Below are 25,578 nucleotides of genomic sequence, written 5' to 3'. Positions count from 1 at the left end.
AATATAGATCCACAGTAAGAAATAGGAATGAAATAAAATCAGCTACAATAATTATTATTGTTCTTCTAACATTTACAATCAGTATTACAATATCAAGGTTGAGCTTCAACAAATAAATCATGATACTCTTTTGACTTCAGATTTATGTTGAACTCATTGCCACAAAGAACTTGTTACTAACAAACCAATATTACAATTACATAACTGAGCTTCTATGTATCACACCAAGTATCATATCAACCTGGCCCAGATTCGTCATAAAATACCCATCAGTTTAACCCTGGTTGGATCATTAAAAAGAGGCGGGGCAAAATAAGAATAAGTAAATAAGGGCAGATTGATGTACCTAGAGCCAAACTTTGAGGTTGTTGTACTGCATCTTTTTGCTGAATCAGAGCAAAAAGAAGAGAATCTACTAATCGGCAAAGTAGAAATCTTAAGAATCAAAGGATGAGAGGGAGAAGACACCCTTGGGATTTTGATGACCCCTTTCCATATTTAGAACCAATTGGAAACAAAAAAAAGGAAAATAGATCGCGACTGCTTTCCCTATTTAGAAGAAGATGGCGATCACGATTGCTTTCCCTATTTAGAACAAAGAAGGACTTAAAAAAGATCACTGTGGAGAAGAAGATGGCGATCGCGACTGCTTTCCCTATTTAGAACCAACTGGAAATAAAAAAAGGGAAATAGATAATACTTATAGATCCAAAAAAAATAAGGACTTCAAAAAAGATCGTTGTGGAGAAGATGGCGATCGCGACTGCTTTCCCTATTTAGAACCAACTGAAAATAAAAAAAAAAAGAGAAATAGATAATAACGTGGAGAAGAAGAAATTCACGATTGTTGTGGAGAAGAAGATCGCGATCGCTGTGGAGAAGAAGGAGATCGCGATCGCTGTGGAGAAGAAGATCGTGATCGCTTGCGGGATCGCGGCATCGCGGGATCGCGAAGGAGATCAACCGCCGGATCGGCCGCGGGATCGTGATCGCGATCCCAATAGCAGAGGGGAGAAGGCGGAGATAATAACGTCATTTTAACATTTTATTTTATTTTTTATTAATATAAATATAATTTTTTTTAACGGTGTTAGAACAACCGTTAGATTGGGGCATTTATACGATAACAGTGTTTTATGAGGGTATACATACAAATATCAATTTTGTAAAGGTATCCATGCAAAATCCAATATTTAGAAGGGTATCTATGAAAAAAGAAAACCTTATATTTAAATCATGAAATAAAATAGCCGCAGACCATCTTGACCTTATTAAAGATTAGAGGTTCGAAAACCCTTTGCAACCTATTCTTAAAATCCAGATAACCTGTTACAAATTTTAAAATCTGGTTAACCTGGTTTCCAATTGCCCAGGCCAGTGAATTTGCCGGTTCGAGCAAATCTATCCATTATTCAGGTGAACCATTCAGTTTTTAAGCCGATCATTCAGTTTGCGTGCAATTCGTCCCTATTCACCTCTGAATTGGTCCCCCTGAACTGATACCATCTCAGTTTGGTCCCAACTGAATAGTTTCTGTAGAGATGGGTTTATCTGAACCTTGTATACAATATAGAAAATATGTTTTTTCTTATTTAGGATGGTTCAGCCAAAATTAGAGACCCATCTCATGCAAAAGAAAGCAAATTACTATGAGAAATGTAAGCGAGAGCAAGTAAAAAAAAAACTTGAAATGAATCAAAACCTTCCAATTTAAATGGATACTTTTTGTAGCAAAGCTTGAAAAATACCCTCACCCACCAATCTTAGTCGGAAATAGATGAGTAATGGTAATGCAGACATTAGAATTCCGATTCTAAATTGTAATAGCAGAGCTTTTGTGTATCTTTAAATTGACAAATTATATGATAATGTTTTGATGTTACAGGACGGGGAAGTTCCATCTTCGAAATTTGCTTTAGTTTCTTGCTTTGCTTCAATTCACCATACAAATATGAAGCAAAACCCCAAAGGGAGAGGGCTAAAGCAACACCTTTGCTGCCATTGAACTTCTCGTCTAAAAACACGACCGCCAAGATCTCTCCAATAGGAACAAGGATCGCTATCATAATAGCGGGGAGGCAGTAAATATGACACCTACTAGCCCAACATTGAGAATTTGCCAACAAATAGCATCCCAAATAAGCACCATGTAGTATTTCAGTTCGCCAAGCTCAAACTCTTCTGGCCTCCTTTGGAATGGCCTGAACATAAACCCAAAAAAAAAAAAAAAAAATCAAATCTTCCATTAGATCCACACTTAAATTTATTTGATGAAGAAAATTATAACGAAAATGAAATTATTTATTCTATCTTATATGACAAATCTTTGGACACGATGTATGCAGTGAATTCTTATGGTCTATTAAGGAATTTAATTATGAGTGCGCTCTTTTTGAGTGATTGGTTTAATTTTCATGCTCTCTTTGAGTGACCAGTTCGAGCAACTGGTGGGTGGTTGGATGGATGATCGGAGTGGGAGAGCTTCAAGTGGTTCCTCCGGCGGGAGGGACTGGGTCGAGCAGCTGGTGGGCGGTGAGAAGTGATCAGAGTGGGAAAGCCTCGGGTAGTTCTTCTAAGTTTTTTTTTTTTTTTGGTGGGGGAGGCTACAAAGGCTTTTTTTTAAAAAAGTCTTTTAAAAAGTCTTGGTGCTGTCGGAGGAGCGTATTGAAGATGCGAGATAATGCTGGGAGAGGGTGACCATTGTCGTACGAAGCTCGAGCCGGTGAGTTCCAGACGAACTATGGAGATGCATGGGTGGAGCCAGCGCTGCGACCGGCGGTGGTGGCGGTGCTGACTGATGGGGATGCTCCATACAGTGGTGGGCCTACTGACAGGTAGCCGGATCAGCTTTCCTCAGCTGTAATGGGTGATCAGCATTCAGAAGGGCTATTAGTGCTCTGTTTGGGGGCGCGATGGAAGGGGCATCTTATTGGGAGCCGGCCCAACAACAAATGTATGGGAAGGGGACTCAGTGTGGTAAGGAGTAGGATCCGTCGGTGCCTTGTGTTGAAGAATGAAGATTCTTATATGGAATTGTAGGGGAGTAGGCAAGCCATTCTTTACTTCCTCATTTAGGAGATTCATCCAGATGCATGGTCCGGATATTTGTTTATTGTGTGAGATGCGGCTTTTTGGCGACAGCTTTCTCAGAGTATAACGTCGGCTCCTAGCAATTTGGAAGTCTTATGCCATTGATTCTCAAGGTCTATCGGGGGGTATCATTGTGATTTAGAAGCAGGGTGTAACGACTATGGATGTGTTCCATAATTGGCCATAGAAAGGTTTTCTTGGATTTTATCGGGTGTTTATGCTAGTACTGATTACGGTGTGAGGAGGGCCTTTTGGGGAGAGGTAACCAACCTTATGCCACAGAGTATTCTGATCTTGGTTGCTGGTGACTTCAACTATATTCAGGGCCTTGTGAAGAAAAGAGTAGGCAAGGCCTACACTGAAAGAAGGCCTACGTATAAATGATTTCTTCACTTATTTGCATGTGTATATATATATATATATATATATATATATATATATATATATATATATATATATATATATATATATATATATATATATATATATATATATATGTGTGTGTGTGTGTGTGTGTGTGTGTGTGTGTGTGTGTGTGTGTATATATATTATAAAATGGGGGCAATGGGGATCTCTGTTCGCCATCCATATTTATCCGCCATGTATGCATATATGTGATTTAATTTTACGGTCTGTACAGTACAGGTTTTAATGGCACACCACAAAAAGTGATGCCATGGCCTTTAAACGAATAATTTTTTGGACCGAAAAGCCCCTCATGAGTGCGTAGATATCTTTTTCGAGTGAGGGTATTTTGGTCATGCTGGGCGGCGGCGGCAGTGTCGCGGGGGTGCGGGTGATGCTGGGAAACCACGGCTCAGGAAAAAAGGATGAAGGGGGGAGCGGAAGAGCCAGCGGTTACGTCCATACCTTAATTCTCTTACGTTTGCTTTTATTTCTACTGCTGCGGCATGCATGCACGAACAGGGTTGTGACCACCAACCGGGGAGAGAACCAAACTGCTTCCCAAGTTGAATTATAGACAGGCGGAGACCTGGAGGCCAGAAGGTGGAGAGCCACATGCGGTGGCCCCCGCGAACGAAGTAAAGGCGGCGGAGGAGGTAGCCACCGGAGCCGAGGAGCATGAGGACGGCGTTGAAGACAACGGGGAAGGAAAGCTTGAGGTGGTGGAGGGGGGGAGGGCGAGGGGTGGAGTCCATGTTCTCGTTCTCTTCTACCGAGGCCATAGACATGAGGTTGAGAGGGAGTGAGAGACGTGTGAAGGGATTGGCCTTTGGGTGGACGTTTTATAATGTTAGTGATACTCAAAACACATACCTTGGAGATGTGGATGGTCAAATGGGTGATCCAAAATGACCTGCGGATGGGCATAAGTTGAGAGATCTTGATCTGATACTGGGTTTCCTTAGGTTTGAATCAACATTTTATATGTTTATGGTTCTTATGTGACCTCATCTGACTATCTGAGTCCAATCCGACTTGCCAATTGCTACCTCTGGACAAATCTCAGACATCCCAATGACTTGATCGTTGAGAATGATGTTCTTGTGGGCATATAAGTGATACTTATCTCATTGATTGGAAGATGTAGGTGTTTTATCATACGTCGTCAACAAATTTAAGATCATGTGCTTGAGAAGCACTGGTAAAGTCCAGTGGCTGGTCATCTTTCCCGCAACAAATGGCGGACGGAATCGTGATCTTGAACCACGAATTGCCGTGACAGCTAAAAGTCATTTTGGCTCAAGAGCGTCGCCGTCGTTTTGAGTAGTCCCCTCCAAACGAGGACAAAATAGAAGTCCCCTCGAAATGATTCAAAAGATTTCCCTGCCTAAATGTCAACTTGACGTCAACATGCACCCACTTGCTTATGCTAAATGTTCCAGTAAGCTCAATCGGAAATTGGGAAAGCATGATCTTTTTGCATGCAAAGTAAACTAGGTGTTACCCAGATCATTAACTTCATAATACGGTTGCATCACTCCCTCCCTTGCAGTCGGATTTTCTCCCATTTCTAAGTAGTTCTGAGGCATGCACTTACTTGCACATTTTAATAGGTTATTCATATGTTGGCGTGGGAGGTGGTGTGTCGGCCTACCAGATGGGGTGGCTTGGGGGTGCAGTCTTTGTTGGTGCGGAGGGAGGCTCTAGTAGCCCGCCACGTCGCTAGAATGTTATGGAGCCCGACAGTATGTGGTCCTCACTGATGAGGGCCAAGTATGGGACTTTGGTGCTCGGAGTGAGAGCTGCTTGCCACCACTCTCTGGTGTGGAGGAAGATGTGTGCCTGAGCAGGGTGGTCCTATTGGAGATTAGATGGGCTATTGGTAATGGCCGTTCCATTGATGTCTTGGAGGACTGTTGGATGACCGCAGTGCCGATCAGCCGTATGCCAACCATGATGGACTCGGTGCGCTTAGCGGGCCAGAGGGCCAGCGACTTGTTGGACCCAGTGGAGGGCAGGTGGAGGGAGGGGTTGGTTCGAGAAATGTTTGAGGTGCAGCTGGCAGAGATGATTCTGGGCCTCCCGGTGCCACTTTAGGGGGAATCTGACAGGTTAGTCTGGGCATCGCCGGGCAGATCACAGGTGCGAGCTAGGGATCTACAAGCTTTTTTCAGTAGGGAGCCAGCGAGACGGATTGAGGGAGGATGGATTTGGCGGATGTGGACTCACCCGTGGGTGGTGCTCTTCATTTGGAAGGTGGCCTGGGGCTGCCTTCCTACTAGGAGTGTGCTAGTCAGGCGGGGTATACGGGTCCCTCAGGGGTGCGAGGTGTGTCCGGATACAGAAGAGACCATTCGACATGTTCTTCTGCAGTGCCCTAGGGCGAGGGAGATTTGGAGGCGGTCTTCCGTCCCTATCCCCCATTCGGTAGAGATAGCACAGGATCTGTTACACTTGTTGCAAGCCTCGGTGCGGAGCCCTAGATTCGCGGAGGCTGGGATACTTAGAGCATATCTGGCTTACCATATTTGGTTGGACCGGAATGCACGACTGTTTGAGGGCAGGAGGCTCTCGGCGAGGATGATGGTGGAGAGAGCTGTGCTTCAGGCCGAAGAGGTCTTTTTCTGTGCGGCCTTGCCTTCACTTGGGATGACTAGGAACATCTGGGGTACCCGCATTGCTATTTCAGCGCCCAGGTTTGCCATTGTTTCTTGGGTGCCCCCACTTCTTGGTTATCTCAAAGTGAATTTCGATGGCAGTGTGGCGATGGATGAGAGGTCAGGAGGGGTTGAATTTGTTATCAAAGACCATTTTGGGAGTTTGATTGCAGCGGGTGGCCGGGGCACGATGGGTCTCACTGTTGCTAGAGCAGAGCTGTGGGCAGCATGGGCTGGCTTATCCTATGCGAGGTGGGTGCTCGGGGCTGGGCGGGTGCACCTTGAGAGGGACTCTTTTATTATTATAGCTTGGATCCAGGGTGCGGATAAGTACGGAGATGGTCATCCACTTATTCGAGAGATCCGCAGGCTGGCTATGGAGATGGATGAGTTTCAGGCAGTACACGTTTTTCAGGAGGCGAACAAGGTAGTAGACTGAGTCGTCTCCTATATTGCACGGCATTCCGGAGAGTTTTGCTGGACATCCACAGTAGAGCTTCCGCCCCATTTATATTTTTTGCTTTCTTCTGACTTAGTAGGATGGACTCACGTTAGAACTATATGAATTGCCGTTTTCACAAAAAAAAAAAAAAAAACTATCATTGCCAAATTGAGAGAAAGTGGCAGAAGAGTACGTTCTGAGAGAGATGGACAAGTTACAAGTACATTGCTACAAGAAATCCCAATAGGCGCTAAATCAGCTTCAACTTTGGTTAGAAAAATATTGCTAGAGGAAATCCCATATATGTACTGATTCATGCTAAACATATTGACACCTCCTTGATAATAACTAAGGCTCCGTTTGGGGGAGTTGTTGGCGACAGAATTTTTGGAAGTAGAGCTGTTGAAAGTAGAGCTTTTATAAAAAATTGTTTGCTATTTGGTAACTATATTTTTAAAATACTGTGGCACTTTAGCATATGTTTGGTAAACAAACCGAGAAAGTACTTTTATATGACAAAGTTACCATAAAAGATATTGCATAGTATTGTACAACAGAGCATAATAAAATATAACATATATTAATACATAAATATATGATATAGCATAATATTTTGTAATGTAATATAATATTATTATAATATAGTAATACAACATTATATACTATAGCATAATAATTTAATATAATATTAAATTATTTAACATAACATATCAATTTATTATGATATAATACAATATAATATTATATTTATAGTATAATACAATAATAAATGTACAAAATATTATAATTATTAGCATACATTAATTTTCTATAATATAACATAATATTAATTAGTTAATGTATTACGATATAATGTAATATAATATTATATTTATAGTATAATATTTATAAAAAGAAATTAAAAAAAATTTCTCCTAAAATGTGATTCAAAAGATGCAAACAAAAAAAGGAAACAAGAATACCTTTTCTTGCACGCAAGGGAGTCTGATCCACGGCTAGGGTTCTTTGTTAGAGCTCCAGCAGATTTTTAGGTTTATAAACGGACAAAGTATGTAATTGTTATATTTTGTTATGAATATTTTGGTAAAAAAATAGCTTTTCGACAAAGTTCAAAACAGCTTTTTTTTGGAAAGCTTCAAAATGGAGCTTCTCCCAAATATTTTTAGCTTTCTGAAAAAGTTAAAACAGCTTTCCGAAATTTTTAACAAATACCCTTTTTCATCCCAAAGTGCTTTTGGAAGGTCAGAAGGTGCTTATTGTCCCTCCAAAAGCTCTCTCAAACGGAGCCTAAGATAGTGGTCAAAGATGGATACCTTGGACCGTGTTTTCTTCACCGAGTAGCCCGAATTATTTGCATGGTGGTGTCCACGGAGGATGTGGTTCATCTTTGTTCAACGTAGTTGGAAGAAGCCTTGGCCTACGAAGATGCCATGAAAGAGTTCCATTCCGTTTTACCGATTGAAATCCTATGTGCCATATATAAGTTCGCAAGAAAATATCTCTTCAGCCAATGACACGGGTGGCAAATTATCCGAATAAATGGAGTCGGTTCAGGCTCGTTTTGGAAAAAGCTCAGTTCCAACTTGATTCGGAAGTAAATGAAGCAAGTGTGAACCGGCATAACTAATTTTAAGCGGAGTCAAAAATAGACCTGGATTATGTGTATAGAGAGGCAAACATGTAGATAGAGAGGTAAAGAAGGCCGAGGCACGCTGTGGACGACTGAGAGTGAGTTATCTAGGACACTCCGAGATATTTATTTTTTGATTTTATTGGCTGTGTTCGTACTCGAGTGATAAGACCATTAATCAGACTTGGCTCTATTAGGCTTGAGAATATATATTATATATTATATAAGTTTTAATAATATCATTGGATCTCAGATTCAAGGTCTATAATGTTAAGATTGTTTCAAACTTGAATGTTTCGTTTAGTTTTTGAATCAAATAATAATAGATTTGAACCAAGTTTGATATCAAGCATCAGCTAAGCTTCAATCTGGTTTTAAGTCAAGCTTGAGTTGAGCTTGCTCAACTTAAACTGATTTCTAGTGTGATTTAGTATTTTCAAGCTGATCGATTGGGCGGCTCAGTCAAAATTAAGTTTCATCCACGGAATGATAATAAGTAAATTAAGTTTGATCTCAACTTCAAGTTCAAAATTACAACCAAGCTCGATTGCGTCACTAAATGGCAGTGTATAACGTTTACCAAGAAGTTGCCCAGCAACCAGGCAGAGGTAACTAGAGTCGGTATTGGTGGAGCTGGGGAATACTTTGTGTCCCATCCTTTAAAATAAGTGAGGGTGCGGGTGCCACCTTTGTCACTTTCGTAGGTAAGCTGGACCTTTCTTGTTCTCTAATGCTTCTTCTGCAATACTATAAAATACAAAAAAAAAAGTAATATCCAAACAGCTCATTTATATCAACCGTTACTTTAAGGGTTCCTGTTTCCTGAACCCTGTGATTTCGCGCACATATTCCGAAAATATTCTGCGGCCTCTTTGCCACGTAATACACAAACCGATTTTTACGTTTTCGAAAAAGAAAATTAAACTAAATCTCGCAGACGGTTAAACCCGTTCCACTAAGGCAGTACTCAACGACTTGCTCCCCTTCTCCGCCTCCGCCAACGTCGTCGAGCGGATCTTCGGCGGCGGGGAACACCCGCTTGGTCGACCCCTCGGCTGCCTCCCCGTCCCCCATACGCCGCTCGGAGAACGTCCTCAAGAAGAACCCCGCCCTCCCCGCCCGCACGCTCCGTCCGCCGCCACGATTTCCTCTCGTAGATCCCGCCTCCCCGCCGCGGGCACACCCCGTGACGTTCTCCGACAGCCGGAGCCTTCCGGCATTCGCGAGATCCCTCTGCACGTGCTCCGGCAGCCGGAGCGTGTGCCGGTCGTGCTCTCCTTCGGCCGACCGCCCCTCCGAGTGCCACCGCAGGAACCTTGCCGGCGGCGGCCTAGGCCTCGCGGTCCCCGGCCCCCGATTCTCCCCCTCGAGGTCGATCGCCACGTGATCCGGCGGGACTGTGGCGCCACCGTCGCCGGTCGTCGCCACCTCCTCGGGGCGGCCGAGGTTAGAGCGGCAGACGGGACAGGTGACGTGGGAGGCGAGCCAGGCGTCGATGCACGCGGTATGGAACACGTGGCAGCATTTTGGGAGCAGTCGGAGGGTGTCGTCGTCCGAGAACTCGGACAGGCACACCGCGCACTCGAGCGCGCCGACCTTCCCGCCCTTGATCTTCTTCACCGCCGCGTACTCCATGGTCGAGAACGACTCCAGCACCTCCGGGTCGAGCCCCCGTCCTGCTGCTCTTCCGACGGCGCCTCCATCCACGGCGGCGGAGACGGCGGAGATGTCGTCGTCGCAGGTGTTGAGCAAGACGGCGAAGATGCCCACGAGGAAGAAGGCACAGATGAAGACGACGATGACGATCGCCAGAGAAGAGTTGATGTTGGTGTTGTGGGTGCCAAACGAGCCGTCGTCGGTGGACGCTAATTGTTGGGCGTCGGCGCAGCGGGGGGTGACCAGAAGCACTAGCACGACGACTAATGGCATCGGGAGGAGGATGGATGGTGGGGCACCGATCGGACGGCTGCGGTTCGTCGCCATTGGTGTTTTATCGTGGAGATAGCGGGCGACGGCGCGGGGAAGAGGTGGGTAGTGTCGTAGTGATATATGGGGTGGGCGGTGGCGTGGCTGCCAAGATACATAGGAGGTCGGATTCGAGGGCATCACCCGTTTTGACTTCATCGGATGCACGTGGACGGCTGGAGTTACTTGGTCGATATGGTGATGACCTCGATGACGTGGACTTGGATTTGGACTTCTCATTGGCGTCGAGTTTCCAGCGGGATTATAAAAAGAAAAAAAAAAAAAGAAAAAGTTAAAGAACAGTGATCGGATTCGGAGAATTGGATTCCTCTTCTGCTCTGGAATCCCACCATTATCCGAATTCCTAAAAACGATGAAAGAATCTAAACAAGTTCCCCTTAAAATGGCTTCCATTTCAGCTCCTTCATCCTTATTAACATGTGATGATGAGCATAAATCTTGAAGTCTCGCATATATAGTTTCCACTTTGCAACGAATCTGAATTATAATTGAAAGAAAAACGTCCACATAGGCAGATCAATTGTTTCAATTAAATGGGTTGATACAATTTGTGGTTGGATTACGGATAATTTTTAATAGTACGGTGAGAATGGTAGTGTTTTTTTTTTTTTTCCTTTTTTACTGAGCATCGTTATCAGTTTCAATCTACTCAAGTCAATCTTTGATTCTCTTTCAAAGTCTTGAATTATAAGATAGGTAGGTGGGTGTCAAGGAGGCGAATGGACTAAGAAATGAAAGGGGCGATTCCTCTCCAAAGAGATGCCATACCAATCCGGTTCACTTCCCAGTCTTGTTCCTTGAGTAGATATTTTAAATATTTTTAACATCGTGTCATCATTATCGAAACGGATATACTAAACAAAGCCTAGTGATGTCATGGAATGGAGTAGATCGGATTCTCTTCGATCCCATAATGCCATGTTTTGATTTTGCATCAGATTTTAATGGATGGTCGAACAAATCTGGCTTAGTATGTGGCACCACAATTACCGATTTTGAGATGTTTGGTGTTTTGAGCCACCAGCATACAGAATTATGCTGACACAAGCTCAGGTTTGGGGTTTTTTGAATGAACTTTGGATGAAACAAAAATAAATAATAAACCACTCATGTAATGTATAACTTTAATAGAAGTCAGCCTTGTCAACTACTTTGGCAAGTGATCATCAAGTTCCTTTCTTTACCACTTTCACACGTTTTGTTTAAATAGACGTATGCTATTTTAATTCACTTCTTAATTTCTTGATGAAGGTAAAGAAACGAGAGAAGCAAATAGATCGTAACTGTGTATTTATTATATCTTATGAGTGATCTTCTTATGAAAATAATTCCATGGGATAGGGATAATTGGGAATTCATTTTTTAGATTGATCTTTTGTGTTTTCAATGCGATGATGGTAATCTTGTTGCTCAAGTTTTAATCTCTGTGTGCTTCACTCAACCATCGACAGAATTCTAATTTTGACTATTGAAAAACTACTCTTGAATGAGCAAAATTTCCACTATGTGGTTTAGGAGACTTATACTTTTTTATTATTTAGAATTAGGTGTTCTTGGAGGATCTGTATTGAATATAATTTCATTCGTAATTATAAGAAACTAAAGTGCCAACCCGGTCCCTGGCTCAATGATCAAGCAATAAGGTGGATAGCTAATATTTTAAAGCCAAATCAACACCTCAAGAAGATATATTGATGTTGATGACTTACAATTCGAAAAAAGCAAAAAAAACAAAAGACCAAATTGATTCGTCCATCATATACATCAAAAAGCTCAAAAAACAGAAGAAACAATATTTTATTTTTGTTTTTCTGTTTTTCCCATCCTTGAGTTAACATAAGATACAATCCCTATGCTTGATGGATTTGGTCCCTCAATTAATTTACTCCATCTGATGTGACTTGTATGCTTATGAATATTATATGGCCCGGTAATGTTTCTTTCTTTTTTGTGAGAGCTAGAATGAATTTGAAATCTCTCCCCACCATAAGAATTGTCTTAGATTTGCAAATAGCCTATAGCTTTCATGGAAAAACATGTCTGCTTAACTTTCTGGTGAAGCAAGCAATGGCTAGTAATAATAGGAGCGGCAAAAATTAACCCAACTTGAAAACCTGGCCCGATCAGAACAGACCGTTTTTCGGCTAGGTTTAGATCAAGAGTTTTTTTTAGTTAGAATCTAGTATGGGTCAATTTCTTTGACCCAAATATTAAACAGGTTTGATAGGAGAAAAAATGGATCGTCCAACCCATAATTAAAAGGCCGCACAGTTTCGGCTTAGTAAACGTTAACAACAATCAGCTGAGTCTTCACTTCGGCCCAGGATCAGCTCGTTTTCGGGACCCCGCCAAAAGTTCCACCAACTTCAAATATCCGCCGACTCCCCCACCAAGTTTGGGGTACCTCCAGACATTCGCCGACCCGTCCCGACCAAGCTCGTAGCGCCTACTCCAGCAGTACGCCCCGACCCTCGAGCTCGGGGCGCTCCACCGAGCACGCCTCGGAACCCGGGAAGCCGAGTTACTCCCAGCGCCCGCCAAGCCGATCTCGTCAAATGTATGATGTGACTACTTAACGAGCTCAGCCTCGCCAACAACCGCACCTATGTGCAGGCCTACGCCCACCTACGTGGCCGTACTTTACAATACTACCGTTATCACATCCCCATAACCGACCTTCAGCAGTCAGACGATACTTTGACTACTCCGGCCATACCCTGCCATGACTATCAACACCCTATCGTTTTCAAGAATGGGTAGTATTGCACGCCACCAGCCAGCGTAAGCTGCGCGTCATCCGGCTCAGAGCCACGCCCCCTCATGATGAGGGCTGACAGTGCCTCTACCACCCGGGCCACTCCACCAAGACTATTAATAGCTCGATCAAGTAACTTCTAAGGGACTCTTTGACTGGACCAAATTTACCCCACTCTAACTTGATCGTCGGAGAGCCCTCACCGGAAACACCAGTGAGACTTTGTGTAGGTTCGCAGCCGTCACGCAAGAGGTGGCTCCCGTCTTCTCCTCCCAACCACCGGCGGCTTCCTCGACTCCACCGGCGTGGTCACCCTCGGGCCAAATTTGAACCACAACAAGGTTGGACATGGATCAACTCGTGTTATGAGGCTAAAGTTTCATTTGGATCTTGAATAAATTTTTTTTTAAAAGGCTAGTCCTTTTCATAGCAATAGTTATAAAAATTATTTTGAAAATTAGTCATTAACTAAATATTTGGCTTAGTAAGTTAATTTAGATTTGTTAGAAATTAAGACTTATAAAATAGATTAGTCTACAATCAAATGGATGATCTGAAATGACTTATAGATGGAAATGGATGCCTAATTTTCGGTCAGCTTAGATACGGGCCAAGATTTTATATATTGTTATCCCTGCTTGACTTGGATCGAACTTTGACTGCCTTGACCCATTGCCACCTATACGTAACACTTTACTATTTATTGATTTTTTAACAAAATGAATGAGCAAGACCCATCAAAATTCATTGAAATTATGAGCTATGATGAAGGCAACTTCCTCGCTGAATTTATTATTATGTTTGCCATGAAGTAACGCCTACATTCGACTGTTGTTTATTTAAATAAGCTGTTTGTAAAAGGATGGGGGTGTATCTTTCGTGCCAAAGAAGATTTCACCTCCCTCATGCAAATCCATCATTGGATGGTACAATAATTTTTTTGAGATAGGTGCAGATAGATGAATGAAGAGTTTGCAATGCTTGGAGATATGTGCTTGGAAGATCAATCCTTCGTTGGCACGAGAGATACAACCCGAACTTATTTGTAAATGCCCCAGCGATCTGGACTTGGTTCTAAACTTTCGTGTAAAAAAATGTGTCCACATGCAACTGTTTCTCAAATGAGTCGGGGAAAGGTGTGCCCAAGGGATGCTGCTAATCCCCAAGGAGGCAAAGCCTTGGAGTCTAAAGAAGAGAGCATTTATGGATTGGAGATGAAGAGTTGTTCAGGATCTATCCGCTTTAGCAAAAAAAAAGAAAAAAAAAAAAGCGCACTTAATCCACCCACTTCTACTGACACCCGAAACTGCACCCATCCCTTGCCGGCCAAACCCAGATGGTTCCCTCACGTCGACTCGGACACGGTCTAATAAACGACAGGGTAACCAAAAGAAGCCCAAGGATTTGGGCCGTTTGGATTAGTCCCAACAGGCATTGCCTTCCTTCGGGTCAGTGTCCTGCCTCGCCCGTGTTTCTTTTGGCAATGTGGGCCGGAGGGCCAGAGGTGTTTACCGGGCTTCATTCCCACCAAAGAGGCCTCCACAATAGAAAGTAGTCACTAATTGCTTGGAAAAGGACACCGCCATGATTCAAACCAAAAATCTCCTGTTATCCGAAGGAAGGGTGCAAAGCACTTGGCCATTGTGAAAATTTTCTCGGATTAATTGATCATATATTTCAAGTTTTTTTTTATAAAAAAATTATTCTTATTGCGAAAAAATTTATCCAGCGGGTTTCTAATCAAACAGGTTGGGAAGCTCAAATGAATGGCTAGCCTGTTAATGGTTGCCACATTAATCCCCCTTGTTCAGTGCTCGGGGCTTTGCTATATAACTTGGCTTGTAACATTTTTGTTGTGGTGCTGTGGGGCAGGTTAGTTTTGAAGCCAAAATATAATCAATCATCTATGAAGAAAAAGTAAGTAGCTTTGTTAGGGTTTGAGCTCGGAGGTTGAAATAAATCTAGGCCATTATTATAGAAGCTCATCCTGTGTAGCAGGGAGTGTAGGTGCTTTGGAGGGATGTTTCATTTTATTTATTGCTAGCAATGATCAACAAGAGAGTTTCACTCGTTGGCATCTTGAAAATGTAATCCAAAAATATTAAACAGAACTGAAAATTATAATCTTATAGTTTGAGCATACTCAAAGATGGGCAGCAAGCAGTTGAATGAGGAACAAAGGAGGAGTTATATTTCACCCTGTATCTCCTCTTCAAGGAGAAGAGTGCCTTTTGATGTATTATTTGTATTTCTTTATTATTTTATTTTTCTGGAAATTAGATCGAGCTCGAAGTCATGAGTTCCCCAAGAGCAACTCATATTACATAAAGACTTCAAGTCTAGATTTTTCACAAAAATCTCAGAGACCGTAGTAGACAGCATGATTGTGAACTCGGAAATTTACCTACAACTTTATCAAGTCTCACACAAATTCGACATCAATATACATTAGCTTGTAATTTGTCAAGTATGGTTTGAGAATTGTTTCTTGTATTTCATTCTCTTAACGTATACATGATAGGAGACTATCTGTAGCTCTAAACAAAAAAGTCAAGTATAATTTTTCATGGGGGTATGGTCGGGAAGAGAAAGATCATTAATCTGACCCTGTATAATTTGCTCAAATGCACATAAATGTCCCATAGCAGGCCATTCAGTGACATGTCAGGAAAGTTCCTCTGGATGCATAAGTCAGTGGTTGATAGACTAGTCATAAATCAAGTCACCTTCTGGATGGCATGGCTCTTTACCTACAAGTTGAGGTGTGGCTCATCAGAGTTGGGCTAACGCAGCCCATCTTCAGGGTCAACTCAAAATTTAGCTATCAATGAACAGCCACATTCAATGAATTGGTTAACGCCTGTAGGATTCCTATACCTGCCATGAAAGTAATCGATCCCATGGTTGAAATATTTATTTGTTAGTATGATAATCTCAACTGCCACGAACCCAAGATTAGCTGCCCACAAACTTTGGCATCACCACCTGCAAACTTGTCTCTTGTATTTAATGTTTTAGGTAGATGAAGTTGTGACACCCCTTTTCTTTTTCTCATTTGTTTGTTTAGAGTGCTCACCTACCTAATTAGCAAGATCTTTTTGTGGTTTTTTTGATAGAAACTTGGGTTTAGATTTGTTCTTCACCAGATATTTAAAGGGTCAAGGGTATTTAGGAAAGAACAACCTTTTGTTATGTAGCCCATTATTTAAATTTTTTTTAAATATATATATATATATATATATATATATATATATATATATATATATATTTCATTTTTGGTTTTCTTTTTGTTGGTTGATGAGATAGGAAGACCATCGGGTCATGGATTTCTCTAACCATGGAGAAGAATTGAGTAATGCCCTAGTGGTCGTAACCGGGGGTGTCAAACGACCAGATTCGATGCGATTAGTGAAAAAAAACAAAATTGAAATCGGTCTTACTAGATTCAAAATTTTAGAGGCAGCGGGGCTAAATATTTTTAGCCATGCAGATTGGATGCGGCAGTAGAGCTACATATTTTTGAGGGAACCGGCAGCTTGTCTTCAAGATTCAAAATTGGCCATGCTGGATTGGAAAGGCCTTGTGATTCTCCCCACAAAATCCAAGTCTGGATCATAATGATTAACACTGGGATGGTTTGCTGTGGATTGATGGAGACTTCCCTCCACATGCTTCCTCACAATCTAACAAACATGACAATCCTCATCAATCAAACTTCCTACATGGAGCCCAATGTCATAGCAGCAGGACTCCACCCCTTCTCTCACGTTCCATCTCCTCCTTCCATCCTGTGGACCCCAATGGAACAAGCATAATTATACCATACTAACCATATAGAACTGGCCAAAGAAGTAGGAATCGAATCATAGCTATGGAACCTAAAGCGATGTTTCATTCTGTGTCACTTTTCTTGACTAAAGAGCCGTGTCATACTTCATGCACCTACAAAGTTAGATGGCCTCCTTTTCTTAGAAGTGTACAACCCAAGCTTGAGCTATTATAGGATTTGATCCACTTCTCCAGGCCCGGGGTGGCTATGCCTCCATCGTAGCACCTAAATGCACCATACACATTCCATTGCATGGCTTCCATAATGGATATAAATGTCTTACAATGCAGAAATGCTGTGGCAAGTTAAGCTACAAAACTTGCCATGTTAATATATCATATTATTCAGATCAAGCTAGACTTGTCCATCCCCAAAATAAATTTGATTTAGATACCGCTTGCCTAAATTTCATCTTTCTCGAATAAGCTGAGCCCTAATTGGATCGATTTTAGATGTCTAGTTGTCACACATGGTAAAGTGTAACATGAGGGACTTTGAGAACGTGACAACACTTAGCATTCAACGACAAGGCAACAAGATAATGATCCTCATGCAGTCCTAATCACAAGACTCACAATTCGTACATTTCTCTTTGATCACAAGACTCAACAAGCTAGACGATGTCGAGGAACACGAAGCACAATCATTGAGGACTCGTCGCGGTGCATGTGTCCTATATCGATGCCATCGATCAGTTATTCCCATCCATACGCACAAAAATACCATCATGTATAAGAATCACACACCTATCATTCTCCTTGTAGGTTGCAATGACCTAACAACTAGTAAAGAGTTGAGCACCACATACCTTAGGGCCAGGCAAACATTCCTATAGGGCACTCGATGCCCAAGGGAGTACATGCTCTAGGGTACCTGCGTTCAATATTTCGAACCTATGCTTGCATCCAAAACAACAAAATGATTTGGGTGGGTGGAATATTTTGACCATTGGAAGGGGGTTGTCCATAATTAGTGTCCGGTCCGGTCCTCTGCGATCCCGTGCGAACTCGTCCATGTCCCATGTAACATGTACGAGCCAAATTCTGATTCATAAAAAAGCCATAAGTATATAAAATGGCAAAAATACAAGTTTATACAAGATATAAGATGTTCAAAATAATGAAATAAATACCTTTGTTTTTGACAATTAAAAGATAAAAGTGGGGTTAGGGGCCCGGGGGTCCGGTTCGGCAACAGGCCGCCACGTGGGCGGGGGCCGGCAAGGAGATCCCGCAAACGAAAGGAGACAAGATCCGATGAGTCAGACCAAGGTCACACGTACGGGTGCTCTTCGCTTTATTCCCATGCAAAACTTCAGTTATGTCGCAAGTCTGGGATAAAATACGAATGGGAGGAACTCATGAGACAATAACAATATTAGCAAGAAGAGGCCATATAAGTAACAACATCAATGACTGTTTGGGAGTTTGCTAGCCTTTGCATGATGGCTCCACCGCTGGGATGTTGCACTGTTCAACTTGTCACAATAATTGCAGGAGATAAAGAAAATGTTAGATATCATGTTTTGATGGAGGTACACATTTGCATAATCTTATACTGTGACAAGCATGGCGTGCAGTGCATGCTTTGGCATGTCTACATCCTTTCCATGTCAATCAAGTTTTTTGTTTTGTCCCCAAATCTTGACCAATTATATCTACGTATGTGAATCAGAAATCTTCTTATCAAAGTTGGTATAAATGGATAGATTATCGGTCAATATATATGATATCAATGTATTTATCAAGATTTTTATTTTTTATTTTTTAGTGCAAAGAATGATTGTGTTAGCGCAGGCGCGGTTATGTATGTGTATTGAGATCTTGAATGTATGTATGTATGTGTATCATGTCACTCTTCTTTAATTTCAACCTTTATCTTTTGCTCGATCAAAAATTAGAACTTCATATAAAAAAAGCGTAGACATTATATTATATATCTTGATAAATTCGAGGTGCTTGCCTACGTCCACAATGTACCTAATCCCACGGGATAAATGTCCTTCTAATATGCATTTGTACCCGTGAAATAAAATAACGTCTAGATTCCTCTGCCGACAGTGGCATTTGGCCTAAAGAAATCAAGAGGATCATCTCCAGAAACACGACCCAGTACCTACCTTCTTAACTCTAGATATTAGTTATATTAATTAATCTAGTAGCACAATTAACATATTAGTTAAAATAGTAGCACATTAGCTGTTGATATATCTGCCAACTCGTAAACGGTATTATAAACAAGCAGAAAAAGGAGGGAAGGGACGAAAAAGGGCAAGACTCCATAAAGGCAATGCGTTTTTCGTGGGTTAAAGCAATAGATAGACGAAAGGGTGATAAAAGGGTCGCAAACGAAGACAACCAACTGTACCCATATGAACTGTTTCTTTACTTAATTCTTTTAATATATATATATATATATATATATATATATATATTTATGGTTTTGCTGCCGCCCCTCACTTAAACCTCTAAACTAAACAGATAATTCTTAATAAATTTTTTTTTCTATTGCGAGAACTTCTCTAATAGTTTTCTTTTTCTTTTAACTGTGAATTATTTGTATGACATTACCCTATCAGCATCCTTCATAATTTGGTTGTCTAGTACTTATATAGTTGGAAGCATTTGTGTTCAAAAAATCTATTTGATCATTATCTCAAACTTGAGAATAATTTTGGAGCATTGATGCCTCACGTTGAAAGATGATGATCTATCTTTTTAAAAAAAGCTGACACACATCAAGATATAGAGTTTATATAGTTACATATTGAAGATATAGAGATCCTTCAAATCACCTAAGAGATTGTTTAATCTGTCGAATATTTTAACAGGTCTACTTACAGACCACTATCTTTTGTAAAAAAATTTTTATTATTTTTTGATATTCTTTTTGTAAATTCTTTATAAATAGTTTTTGTAAACTTTATTTTTTAATAAAGACCGAGCGGCTTTGTCTCTCTCTTCATAAAAAAATAAAAATAAAAAAAAAAAATTGTCTGGTTCTTATAAGATACATGAGTCCTAGAAAATGCTCACTTTTGGAAGGTGAATGAAATCCTTATAAAAAACTCAGTTTACCATTGATGTTGCCCCTTAAGCACATTCACACTTGTGGAATCTGGGCGTACTTGCAAGCATCTTAGTGTAGCCTTGGGAGGTGATGGGGAGTATAATGATTGGAGTGTGACCATTTCGAGTTGAATGTAATCCCTCTCGGCGGTGCAAACACCAAGGATAGATGCTAGATGGGAGACAAATATCTTAAACGGAAATCGAATATGCCTTCACTTTTGCCAAAGCACCTCGTTATCCGCCCATCCATGGCATAATACTTGATGCCGCTTGGGCAATACACCATTCGCGATCATACGCAGTACCTGTATGGAAGTATGTATATCTAAACAATAAACATGCATCCTGAAGTTAAGCATATTAATTATCGAACAAAAAGAGCCGGACAGCACGAGGACTAGTGGCACTGGGAATATGAATCAGGAACGGCCAGCAACAGAGATTATTTCTTTATTTCTTGTTCTCTATTAGAGAATAGTTAGTTAATAGTGAGAACATATTGCCTCTTGAATTTAATTTCAAAGGCCATTAGATGTATGGATATCGAGGGCTGAAAGTATCACTTCCATGTAATCTGTACAAGCAAACTAATACGGCATGATTAAGTTTCTAGCCTGAAGATAAAGTATGGCTGTCGATAATTAGGAGATTCTCGAGCCCTTGGGGCGTGCAAAAGAATGGTTGATCTTTTTTTCACAATATCAGTCATGGGATCACACCTTGCACAGATTTAAAGAAGGTCAATGGTTCTTTAGCACGAAGGTACAATCCATACCCCACCATATCATGCTTATAAATGGAAATATATAGTTGGTCATTGCAGATTAGGATTCTAAACCCCTTCAACTCAAAGGTTGTTAGCCTCTGATTCCTAAAGCCTAGCACACCACGGACTAATTAATTCGACAGATGACACTCTCATAGTGGCATGAATGCAGGAATCTGATGACACCAACATGTTTTTCTCTCGTGTTTGCAATTCTCAATGTACCAAACGCCACCTTTTCAGCGATGTTTATACGCGCCAAGAAGCCTGCTTTGGTCTATCAAATGGGTGTCATACGTCATCTAACTATTTTTCCAGTAAAGATGGTACGTGTAGGATGTAGATATGATCTGCGTCATATATAGACGACTATGAGGGAATACTTTGTGAGATAGCCGAAGTCGAACTCATGTGCTATGAACTTCCATTGGAACCCATGCATCTTGGTCGATCGCGCATTCTTCATGAGTCCAAAGGATGAAGGGAAACCCATGCATCCGTCTCCTGGATCTTTTTTCCAGCCCTACGCAGACATGTCGAGCCCCAGAGATGCATATATAGCACTCAGGTCACATCCAAGTTGAGTCGCAACGGGACGGGAGTTACAGAAATGTGGGCCTCGTTTTGTCTTCCAATTGCAGCCAACTCGATCGTTTGCATAGAAAGCTGGCCGCCGTCTGCGGCAGGGCAGCCAAGCCGCTGCAGGGGTGCATGAGGGGGATTGGATGCATGCATCTGGGTTGGGATTTTTGTTTTCTTTCGGAGATGGTTTTGCGAAACCCAGAGCCTGTTCTAGCTTTGCACAATGGTTGTCTTTTTCTTTAACTGATGAGTTATCTTCAACTGGACATGATGATGACAAAACGTGGTATCTCTTGTCTGCTCAACTTCGTCGCACATGGAATGGTTCGGTGCATCACAAATTATGCTTCTTTTCTTCTGCCATGTTTTCTTTTCTTCAATTCTAGCTAGATTGTTCACATCCTATAGGTAGGAGAGTAGGACTTTCCAGAACATGTGGTTGTTCGCTTAATGATTAATACAATAAGTGCTTGAGATATAAGATGAGATTGTTAATGATGATCTTATGTTTGGATGATGATATTAGATTAAGAATGAGTTATAAAAAAATATCGCAAACTATGAAATATTGTTTCAAATAGTTAGAAAAAGGCTTGGCGATTATGTACGAAGGATTATAAAGAGGTGGAGGCATGTTTTATCATTTACTTGATGATTCTGACTAATGTTGTGCAATAATTTCGGTCATTTTGACAGATATCAGATGCGTTAAACTTCAAACCATCTCAAAAGATACTTTTGCTTCGTTATGGTGGTGCATTGACTGTTATTTTCAGAAAATATAGCAATATATATATATTTTCTCGATGAAGGAGCAAATAAAGTTTCAGCCTAGTTGATGCGTCAACCTTACATTAAACTTCAGATTTGTTTCCTCAAATATGTGAAAGAGATAATTTTTCTATTATTTTTATGAAATGTTTGTTACAGCAGAGAGATACTTCTTTTGTTCTTCTTCTTTTTTTAAAAAAAGAAAAAAACAAAAACAAAATTAATGGAAGCAAGTGACGTGTGAGTGGACGCTTCCACTTCATTAATTGCATGCCGTAGCAGAGAGGGTAGAGTTCTGGATCATTTGGTTCTTATATTTTTTTATATGTATTTTATCTTATCCCAAAATTCATGATTTTTTTTGGGACATCATGTTGTATTTTTTATTATTGTTTTGATTGGCCGAACAGTTCGTACAATTCTAATATAAATATATAAAAAATAAATAATAAAATATCACAAAGTATAGCTACAACAGCCGATAGGTAGTCATGCGGCTAATTTTGTCCGCCGTGCCATCTAATACATGTGCAACCTTTATAAAAATTAATATAATAGAACATGTACCAACTAATTTCAAATTTAGACTCTTGTCTCAACATATAACTGAGAATAGAGGCGCGAACCAAAAAGCCCTACTAGCTAATATTAGTGCAAATTAAGGTACTCAAGCCAGCCGCAGCAACTTAAGTTTCCAAATAATTTCAAAATTTATTCTTGATCCTCCCTTTGGGACCCTGTCACCTAAAAAATGTTCTATGACTGCTCCATAACGTGAGATCTTGTCAAAAACCTCCAATCATAAAGAATAATTCATTGGTTAAGATGAGTAAGAGACTTGACATAGCATTCCCCTCCTCTCTCTCTCTCTCTCTCTCTCTCTCTCTCTCTCTCTCTCTCTCCACATAATCAAAACCACTATATGTTTCATTGGACAAGTTCAAGGCCATAATCAAACCCCAAACCCTATATCCCGAATTCTTCTAGGCTCCAATATTTTGCACGCCTAGGATACAATTAAGTCAATGACCCAACATGGGGCCAGTAGTGGTTTTATTTTGTATCTTCTAGATGAGAAGAAAAGGAACAAATGCAATCTCTTACGTGCTCAAGTCTCCAATAACCCCACAAAAGATACGGGTGTGGATTCATAATCTCCATCCGACCAAGCCTTGCCCGGAAACACAAAGCACAAAAACAAGTGCTGAAATGATTCTGATCTTCACTACCGGATGAGAGTGCGGACTAATCCAGTGGACCATGCAGAACCAACTTAATTAATTGGCAGATTATCCTCCACATGTCACATCAACCAATGGCATCCATTGGATTGAGATCCAGCATCGGCGATTCTACGCGATCTACCAAGGATCTTGCATTCAAGGCATCAGTTATCATGCATGCAAACTAATGCTAATCAATCATATCAAGGAATATCACGGTGCCGATGGTGGACCTCAGGGGACCACCGATGCGGTGCCGTGTAAAATGTCATGTTGAACAGTAGATTGATTGGGATTTTTGTCTGGATTAGTTGATTGAGTACAACAAAGATGTGATATTGGTACTAAGTTGAGATTACGATATCTGCTCTCAAATCTTCTAGTCTTCCCGAGCAGGCATTGTAAGAGGAAAAGGACAGAGGAGGAAGCCGCTTGGAAAGCCCTTGTTAATTGTGGCTCAAATCTTTCATCAACTTGCTTAAATAAGGAGATTAGTGACGGATTGAGATGGGGGCCGGTTGGCTTTTCCTTTAACTAAAATACATGGAATGTACTTGTTCATACCTCCAAAAATAATACCACCTTGCAAGCGTAAGTTCCAAGTGTATTAGCTCTGCAAAATGCTGCATTTTTTTGTCTGGTGTCAGGTGGGTCTCTGAAAAACCAGTGTTCTGCCGTTGATTTCGGTTGTTTCATGAGTATTTCCAGGCAAAATGTTGGCACAAGCAAGCTGCTGTCATCTCGCATATAATTTCTCTTCGAGGACAATGACATGTCGGCCATGAATAGTGAAAGAAGCAATGCTTCATTTGACAAACTTTGTGAATGGTAATTTACTCGAAAGAACACCTGAAAGGGACTTGAGAGAAATGCAGACAATGGAATCAAGAAGCAAATTTACAACAGTTTTTTAGATGAACATTGCTATGGATCTTCCTGTGCATAGCATAGTTCCTCAAGCAGATATACTAGCAGTAATATCAGGGGCCCATTTTCCCTTAAAAAAAAAGGAAAAAAAAAATTAAGAATGATTCATAATTACTTCATCAATTTCTAGCAGATTTGGATAGGACTCTAAAATTTTGAGGTGAATGTGGTATCATCCTTCTTTTTCTTTAGGGTAAAGAGTGACCAATGAACACGACCACTCTGCTAAACCGGTAAAATGATAGAGAAGAGCAAGGCATCAGTGAGCGAGAAGCAGACTCTCACATCATCCAAATTTGTTTATAAGGTTTTAAGACAAAGAGATGATTTCTGGGGTATCGGTTCATTAATTACATAATATGAAATCCTTACTTTATCTCGTATACGTTCTTTTATCCTCCATCTCCTCTCGATCAACTCCGCTCAGAATGCAGCTAGTGTCTCCGTAACAGATCTAATGCCCTTCCATTGTATCCTACACTTTGCAAGTAATGGGTGAATTGGCTATTCGTTAACTGCCAAGAAAAGTACCCTAAAAGACAGAGGAGTAAGATTTATAAAAAAATAGTCGGCATATGACTCAATTAGATCATGATTGGAAAAAGTGAAAAAAGAAACTTGGCATGGTGATATTAGAACAAAAACCACAAAAAGCTGAAGAGAAGCCACCGCACTGGTCTTTGAAGGATCAACATGGAAGGTTAACTTTGCCTATCAACTACAGCATTCAATCAAATAACTTGTCTAAAACTCTAATTTATGTGAGATTCTATTAACTTAAGACTTCCAAAAGGACCGAAGTAACTTGGCCAGAACAAAGCCAACAAGACTAAATGATTATACAGTGGAAATCTGGAGAGCACACATGCATTGCAGTGCTCATAGATCGAGGGAAACAGAGTCCAGTCTTTATGGCAGATGATTGCACTTGGCGAAGAGAATCTTGGCTCGAGCTCTGGTGTGGTGATCACATTGTTTCACACCTCAATAACCACAGAGTCCAGTCTTTATGGCAGATGATTGCACTTGGGGAAGAGAGTCTTAGCTCGAGCTCTGGTGTGGTGATCACATTGTTTCACACCTCAATAACCACACTGCACTCCCACTACGCGCACATATTGGCCCTCACTCGCACTTCATCTCAGACTCTGATCCTGTTTGTTTCCTTTCCCCTCGCTCAACCTCATCGATTTCTCCCCCGGAACACACTTTCACCCTCCTTTACTCTCTCTCTTTCTCTCTGGGGCTTTGATGCCAAACCACATTATTACCAAATCAAACAATAGACTCTGCCCTCCAAGCAATTGTTTTTATATTATCATTGGTCTCCGCCCCTCTTAACGCAAAACAACACGTACCTCTTTCCCTACCCCTTGGGCTCACGTGGCAAGTTACTGTTGCTTTTGCTTCCTTGTGGCCTTTAAAAGGCCACCATCTCCCTGCC

General features: G+C 41.1%; 1 protein-coding gene and 1 pseudogene across 1 annotated transcript; both read right to left on the bottom strand.

The window, feature by feature from the left end:
• Positions 1-1,799: 1,799 nt before the first annotated feature.
• On the bottom strand, positions 1,800-5,099 carry LOC113462387 (annotated as a pseudogene).
• Positions 5,100-8,695: 3,596 nt separating this feature from the next.
• LOC103701891 (E3 ubiquitin-protein ligase ATL31-like) lies at positions 8,696-10,226 on the bottom strand. The gene has a single exon (XM_039130637.1). It carries the CDS (start codon positions 10,205-10,207, stop codon positions 9,149-9,151), a length of 1,059 nt encoding a protein of 352 aa, XP_038986565.1. The 5' UTR covers positions 10,208-10,226; the 3' UTR covers positions 8,696-9,148.
• Positions 10,227-25,578: the final 15,352 nt, after the last annotated feature.

The sequence above is a fragment of the Phoenix dactylifera genome, chromosome 9 (genome assembly GCF_009389715.1).
Source record: "Phoenix dactylifera cultivar Barhee BC4 chromosome 9, palm_55x_up_171113_PBpolish2nd_filt_p, whole genome shotgun sequence".
Taxonomy (NCBI): domain Eukaryota; kingdom Viridiplantae; phylum Streptophyta; class Magnoliopsida; order Arecales; family Arecaceae; genus Phoenix; species Phoenix dactylifera.
This window is presented reverse-complemented; position numbering and strand designations above follow the sequence as displayed.

Bases quoted from the DNA above. Each gene is read 5' to 3' on its own strand.
- LOC103701891 (XM_039130637.1), bottom strand. From the start codon at position 10,207: ATGGCGACGAACCGCAGCCGTCCGATCGGTGCCCCACCATCCATCCTC.